The sequence below is a fragment of the Cucumis melo genome, chromosome 3, assembly GCF_025177605.1.
Source record: "Cucumis melo cultivar AY chromosome 3, USDA_Cmelo_AY_1.0, whole genome shotgun sequence".
Taxonomy (NCBI): Eukaryota; Viridiplantae; Streptophyta; class Magnoliopsida; order Cucurbitales; family Cucurbitaceae; genus Cucumis; species Cucumis melo.
The window spans coordinates 22,367,691-22,375,402 of NC_066859.1; the positions used below are offsets into that span (position 1 = coordinate 22,367,691).

The 7,712-nt window shown below is 29.7% G+C and overlaps 1 protein-coding gene across 2 annotated transcripts; it reads right to left on the minus strand.

Annotated features, from left to right (window-relative positions):
* Positions 1 to 3,472: 3,472 nt before the first annotated feature.
* On the minus strand, positions 3,473 to 6,213 carry LOC103496508 (uncharacterized). Of its 2 annotated transcripts, none has more exons than XR_007819737.1 (2): positions 5,299 to 6,197; positions 3,473 to 3,873 (listed from the first exon to the last, which is right to left on the minus strand). XR_007819737.1 is itself a non-coding variant. In XM_008458377.3 (2 exons), exons 1-2 carry the CDS (start codon positions 5,972 to 5,974, stop codon positions 3,665 to 3,667), a joined length of 756 nt encoding a protein of 251 aa, XP_008456599.2. In that variant the 5' UTR covers positions 5,975 to 6,213; the 3' UTR covers positions 3,473 to 3,664. The 2 variants fall into 2 exon arrangements, 1 of the variants encoding a protein (XP_008456599.2); XM_008458377.3 differs by having other exon boundaries at positions 5,428 to 6,213.
* Between the last annotated feature and the right edge of the window lie 1,499 nt (positions 6,214 to 7,712).

Here is a 7,712-nt window from a genome sequence, read left to right on the forward strand (position 1 = left end):
CTCTTTGGGTTGAATATCTTATTTGGGTTGCAAACTCGACCATTCCGAAAAAATGGGTTGGTCGAAAAGCCCAACGTATGTATACCCCTAAGCTTTATACTTTTTGAGAAGTTTGGAAGATTGAATGTAATTAGGATTACAAAGTATTTGAGATGGGTTGGAAAAGAGGGTTGAGTTGAAAACTATGAAAATGAAATGAATTAAGTACTACCGAACAAACCCAAAATGTTCACCGTAATCGTGATTTTGAATTACATTACATTCAAATCTCATTCTATCGTGTACTCTAAAACAATTCCTTTTTGTTCAGTAATTTTAGCATAAATTAGAGAAAATAAATTATTGAGAATTCTTTTCTCTAAAAAAAATAAAGGTTTCAAAGATTTTAGGACAACTAATTTAAGAACAAGATATATTTCAAAAAGTTATTTTTATTTAAACTCTTTTGATGAATAATTGTTTAAAATATACTTTGAAGTAGTAAATTGTTAAACTCACTCTATAGCTGAAATTGGGAGATAGAGAAGTTCATTTTTGTGAACGAGGTATGAAATTGTTAGACCTATTCAATCATTTTAAAATTGGGAGATAGGGATGACAAAATATTAATTTAATTTCATTAGGTTAGCAAGGTTATTCAAATGGAGGTTGAAAAATTCTCTTATCCTTAACGAAAAAATTCATCATTTTCAATCCTCAAGTTTTCCAAATAGACCAATCTTAACTAAAATTGGTGAGGGCGGTATGAGTTATCTTAGTGGAAGAGATGAAGAACTTTTTTTTTTCTCTTTCTTTTTCTTTTCAACTTAAGCATTCCAATACCCAAATAATAACAATAATATTTATTATTATTATTTCGTTTTCCTTTTAGTATATATATATAATATAGAAAATATGCATATATCTTTATTGCTATTGTCTTTCCTCAGTAAATTCCTTAATGCACAAAATTTTAGACATTTATAACCATTAATAATAATAATAATAATAATAATAATAATAATAATAATACTTATTTATTATTATTATTATTTTCTCACTAAAATTTATAATAAACATATATATATTTATTTAAACCATCATTCTCTCTTCTAAATAATAAATATCTTTTTCGTCCAATCAAATCAATCATCTCCCTTATGGATTATTTTCTTTTCCAAACAAGTATAATTATATTTCATTATATAATTAACTTCACTTTTCCATATTAATTATTTACGCAAACCAAATAATTAATATCATAATCTACAAAAATTCAAATTATTAATTATATATATATATATATATATATATATATACTCAATTAAATCCAATTCCACCAAAGCTAACTTTTCCCTCCAAAATCTCAAATTAACTTAAATCCTCGTTTATTTTAATCAATCAAATCTTTTCCGATAAATCACTTATAACTTGTTTGAATTATCTTAACCCAACCATAACAACTCCACTTCAGATAAATATTTTTTTTGCAGAATAATTAATTATTTTCCATAATAATTAATTATTATTTATTTTTCTCCAAAATAATTAATTATCTTCTACAATAATTAATTATTATTTATCTTTTTACAAATAATTATATTTTCCCAAAATATAATTATTTTACTTTTTCTCCCTCACTAAGTATCATTTCTCCAAAATACAATTATCTTTTCCTTAAATAATTATATTTCAACAAATATAATTATCTTTTCCTTTAACATAATATATATATATATATATATATATATATATATATCCACATATACATATAATTATTAAATCTCCAACAAACTTTCCATCCTACAATTTAATTAAATAACATCTATAATTATTTAATTAAATTCAACTTCAACAACACTAAAACTCCACAACTTTACTTAATCCTCTTAACCTACCATTTAATCAAAATCTCAACAAACACGATAGGTCAAAACCTTTCATTAATTAAATATTCATTCAACAAATATTTAATTAATTTCAATTCCTATCAAAATCAAATAATTCTCATTAAATGAAATCGGAAAAACGCCCAATAAATTAAATCTAGTTAAACAAAACTATGATAATTAACTCTAAACTTATCTTAATTTTTGGAGCGTTACATAATGTATTTATCAAAGTTTAAAATATTAATGCCAACATCATAGAATATATTAAAAGTTAACTAATGGTTTTTATTCTTTTAAGAAATTGTAAAAATAAAAAGAAAACTACATTTAAATTATTAAATGAAGATTTTACAAATTTTGGTAATCTTTCTGATATTTAGTGGGATGGACAAAAATTTAGCACCCTCCTAATTAAAATCCCTTATGGAGATAAGGAATGTCGATTTGAATTTGTACCATCATAAAGATGATACTATATAAATTGCTTTCTTCACTTCTTTTTATTTTTTTTAAATAATGTGTGGATTCTCTTCTGGTCCAATAAATTTTTCACTGAGAAAATAATCTTACGGGACAACTCATTTCTTTTTTTCCCTTTTAGAACCCTCGTTTCCGACTCTTGGATCTTTCAATGCACTCTCATATCCTTTCTTGTTTAGATACCCAAGCAAGAGACCCTTGCGAGTCTACAGCAACTGGAGGCCCCAACCTTCCTTTATACATTAGGAGTTTTTGTCCCGTACCTCTAAATTGACTCTACAACTTTTGAATGTCAAGGAAACTTACAGAAAACTAATTCTAAGATATATGATCATCATAAATTGAGTCTATGACATTTTAGTCGTTTTATGTCTTCTAGTTTTACCAAGTGGTCGACGATAAGGTCTTAGTAACTTGAATAGAAAGTTTGAATCATTCTTTTTTAAAGACAATAATTATAAAGATAGAAGATCTGAACCTATCTCAAGAAAATGTTGAGTTCTGTCAAGTAAGATATATATAATACTATTTTGGTCTTTATATTTTGAGTAATAATTCATTTTGGCCTCTATACTTTTAAAATGTTTAATTTTGAACTTCTACTCTCAACTTTGGTTCATTTTAGTCATAGTAATTTTGAAATATTCATTTTAGTATTCAAACTTTCTAACATTTTTATTTCTACTTATTTTTAAGAGATTCAAATTGTCACTTTCTAAAATTTCAAAAACCAAATTTGAAAGTAACCAAAATAAATTAAAGTTAAAAGTATATGGATTAAAGTGAAAATTTTGAAAGTATTTATGTCTGTTCATTTAAACAAATATGTTGTTTTTATTATGATCACCACTTTTCTAATTCACATTTTCTCTAAGTTACAACATGAAGAGAGAAAAATGAAACAGAGCAGTTATTTCTCAAACTTGAGCAGAATCATGAGATTGAAAAAGAATACAGTAAAAAACTTATAGGTTTGAATTCAAATACCTACAGAATCAAAGTTCCATAGACTTGAGCGATTTCTACGTTCATTCATGTCTATAAGACTATATCTACACTTCAAGGCTGAACTAACCAACTTGCAGGCAAAGGGCAATAATGGCAAATGGAAGCCACAGAAATTGAATGATTAAATCCAAAATAGAAAGATGAAAACTTTTTGTTACAGAGTTTGTTTATCTATTAATATTACTAGTACTCAATGATGATACATCAAATGCTCATCCAAGCAATAAGATATGCAAGATTACAAGGGGAGGGGTTTGAAATGACCTATTGGATTCATGTTATCAATTCAGTTACCAGAAAGAAGCTTAGGAGTTAGGACTCATATCATTGTATCTCTTCTTCTTTGGAGCGGATAGCTGATTTTTCGACCATTCTTCCAAGGCTTTGCGATGAGAAGAATTCATCCGGATGCAAGGTCTTTTTTCCTTTATTATCTTCTCTGCATCTTTCCAATCTTCTGCCTCTCCTAGAGCCACTAACGCTGCACACGCAACGGCAACACTTCTTCCATGACCTGGAAAACAGAAAGAATGATGTTGATATTGTTACCTTACGGTCACTAGTGGAATGTAACAAGATATTTGTTCCACAGGCATTGATTTCAAATATAACAAGAACATGTCTCATGCAAACTATAAGATTTTCGACAAAATAGAAACTGGGAAAACTTGAAAATGTCATATACAGAGATTGAATGGAGCGTTGGTAAACTCCTTGGGGACATTCTACAACTAGTTTGAGTTAAATGGCTAAGGCATCTCTACTAACTTCGAATCTCCATTCTCATATTTATAATGTACTATTCTTTTAAGGAGAAAAAATGAAGAAAGAAAACCATTGGGCAGTACTATGCATAGTTTATGGATTTTTTATTTGCAAAAACGAATATGTAGCTTGAGAGGAGGATATCAAAGGTATAGTTTATGCAATCCATCGGTTATCAAACTCATGGCCTGAGACACCAATTTAACCCATGAACAAGGACCAAGTAACGTGCAAGAATAGAGCCGCCTAGCATGGTAAAATTTTCTACTGGTCAGAGTTTGAGTTTCCACCAACAAAATAGCAAAATTTCAGAATAGGATATAAACATTAAAAGGACAAGAAATGTCAATTAAAGAAAGAGTGCAATCAAATCTTGTAAAAGAACTGGAAGGGGAAAAAACAATCAAGACAAATAGCAGCATGGTTTCTGTGGAGGGCATTATAAACAATTAGGCAGGTGGGCACGGAAGGATAGGAGGTCAGAATCCAAGATTGTAGGAGAACATTGAATGGTCAGCCTAATTTGTTATCATTATTTCAGCACACCCTCTGAATAAACCCACGGAATAGAATGCAAAAAAAGAATCAAGTGAGAAGTGGTCCAAGCAATGAGTTCAGGTTGAACAAAAAATGAAAGTGCCTTCCATCCATCAAAGCACGAAAGTCCTAATCTTTCAGAAAATATACTCCTATAATGAAGAGTGCATAACTACATGCAAATGCTCACATTAAAATTTTACTTGAGAGGTATCGGCAAGGAATTGGAATGCAGTAATATCGATCCATACATATACAAAGAAAAGATTTTTTATTGATTCAAACACTAAACTAGCAGGATAGGGGTAGAAAAAGAGTAAAAAAAGAAAAGTGAAAACATAAGCATCATAGCAGAAGAATAATCATTCACTCAGATCCAGTTAACCAACCAGGGACAAAACAACCAAGGGCAAACTAGATGGAAAACTTCAAACTCCGAAACTTATTTGTACAACTTTTTATATCTACTAAACAAACTAAGAGCAAATTTGGCTAAAATCACTTCTACCATGTTTAAAATCACTCCCTTTAAACATGCAAGATCAATTTAATGTTCAATTTTACAATTTCAAGTGTCATTTTCATATCATCAAAATTGATTTTGAATGATTACAAAAGGTTTGGGAGTAATACTAACACTTTCAAAATTACTCCCAAACAAGCCCTGAGAGCGCAATGAACCCCCTTCTCCCTCCTTCTTTACTCCATTCCTATAAAATGTACATGAAAATCAAAGCATTTCAATCAGTACAGCAAGAGAAGTTACCATAAGCACAATGGATGAACACCGGCTTCTTCTGCTCTCTCTTTCTACAAATCCACCGAACAGCCAATTCGATGTCTCGAGGCTGAGGAGAGCGTGTATCCCAAGTAGGAACACACAAATAACCTGCCCCAGAGACTTCTAAACACCTTGGCAATTCACAAGTACAATCAACAATGGCAGGATTACAAGGAGGCAATCTATCAGGTGAACAAGGCCACCCCCCAACAAATAAACCATCACAAATTTCACTGTAAGGATCATCTTTACGGTACAACCCACGCAATGATGGAAGATATCGAACGAAATACAAAAATGGACCAAAAATAATTACGGACCAAATCGGAAAAGTCCCATCTGATTTCTTTCCCAAAAGCAGGGGAAGATTGATTGATGGAAGAGAAGCAACTGAGACCAAGAAAGAAACTAAAGAAGCATATAAGAATTGAAATGATAACAATCTGAAGCCATAGAACCTAAAAAATAGAAATAGAGAGAATAAAGCTACCGCCTTCAACCCAATCAAAGATGAAAGTCCTGGTTTCATCATTTCGAAACCTCAAAAACTTAGATTATTCGAAACCCAGAAAGAATTTCAGATCAAAATACCAAATGGGTTCTTACACTTGGAAATTTCTTACGATCTTATGAAACATGGAAGCTAAGGAGGACTTTGACCCACCAATGCTCGTTGAATCGAAACCAGTGGGAGAAAAGATGGACATATTTTGTTAAAAAGTAAATATTGTTGAGTAAGAAAGTTATATCGAATCTAAAATAAACACCTTTTTTTTTTTATGGTTTTAGAAGAATTAATATCTTGTTATTATTCTTTTTAAAAAAAATCGCTATTTATATAATAAATGTTAAAAATGGTTCAAAACTAATTTCTAGAGAATAAATGGATAAAAAAATTATATTCAAACTAAATATATAAAAATTAAGGAAGGAAATATAATTTTGGTTTTAAGAGATCCCATGGAGCTGTCTAAGTTTTTTTCTTCTATTCCTTGTCATATGGGAAATAAAAATAACAACTTATATAAAAGGAAACGCATTGGGTTAAAAATCTAACTTGAACTTGTTTTGGTGCCTAATTTTTTAGATTTGTTTCATCAATTCCATTTAGAGAGGAAAAAAACCTCAAAATGATGGATCCAGAGAGATTTTAACAGATAAAAAGTAAATCATTTTACAAGTACTCAAATTCTATTTCATAACTATTTTGGCTTCTTGTTTTTTCAAACTTAAGGCTACAAACACTATTTTTATTTTCAAATTTCTTCTTTTGTTTTAAATATTCTACAAATGATTTAAAAAACTAAATCAACTTTGAAAAAAAATATTCAAAAAAGCTAATTTTGTTTTTGAAATTTAGTTAAGAATTCCAAATCATTACGAGGAATAAAGTTAATTTTCAAAAACAAAATGTTCATCAAGTACAATATAAAATGGTTGTTTTGATGTTTTCAGAAAAGCTAAAAAATTATTATAAGATAACATGTTACGAAAGTTAAAGGAGGAAAACAAAACAAACATAATGATGATGTAAGAAGACTAAGGGTTAATTGGGTAATTAGGTAATATTCTAGATTAATTCCCATTTTACCCCCAATTGTAATAGAACTCAATAAATAGGAGTTTTCTCCTTTTGTATGAAGCATATTATTCATTCTAATAAAATTTTATCCACAATCTTGGTTCTTGGAGAATTTCTCCTTGAGGTTACTTAGGTGGCCAACGTCGATTGTCGCCAATGGAAGATCAGGAAACTCTTGTTGACGCCGATCATGAGAGAGGGAGCTTTTGAGCGTTGTGCTTGTTTCCAAACAACACATCTAATTAGGCGGAACACTTGAAATTCCCAAAAAGAAAGAAGACACTTGAGACTTTTCAAGAATTAACTTCGTCCAAGAAAAAAACCAACGTAAGTATAGAAAAGAAAATCAATTTTACTTCCATAAACAATGTTGGAGTTCTAATTCAAGTGATTCGAAAGAAGAATTTCAACATTCTAATTTTGGTCACGCTCGATTTTCTCAAAGAACTAATCATTATCCAAATTGGAAATTTGATTCTAGTGATTCTAGTGACTCCGATGATGTTTCTAAGGCAGTTTGGGACAGAATAAGAAAGGTGACAATGTCGAAAAATGGCCCAACGATCGAATCAAACCCATTTTTCAAGAAAACAATGTAAAGATTGGACGTTGGATGAACTAAAGAATCGTCAAGATTTATCAAGACTCAAAATTACTCTTTTGGTGATAAAAAAAGATTGATTCAAGA

Excerpts from the sequence above, each read along its gene's own strand:
- LOC103496508 (XM_008458377.3), bottom strand. The coding sequence starts at position 5,974 with ATGATGAAACCAGGACTTTCATCTTTGATTGGGTTGAAGGCGGTAGCT. Across the intron at positions 3,874-5,427 it reads GTTCATCCATTGTGCTTATG|GTCATGGAAGAAGTGTTGCC; the intron begins GTAACTTCTCTT and ends TCTGTTTTCCAG.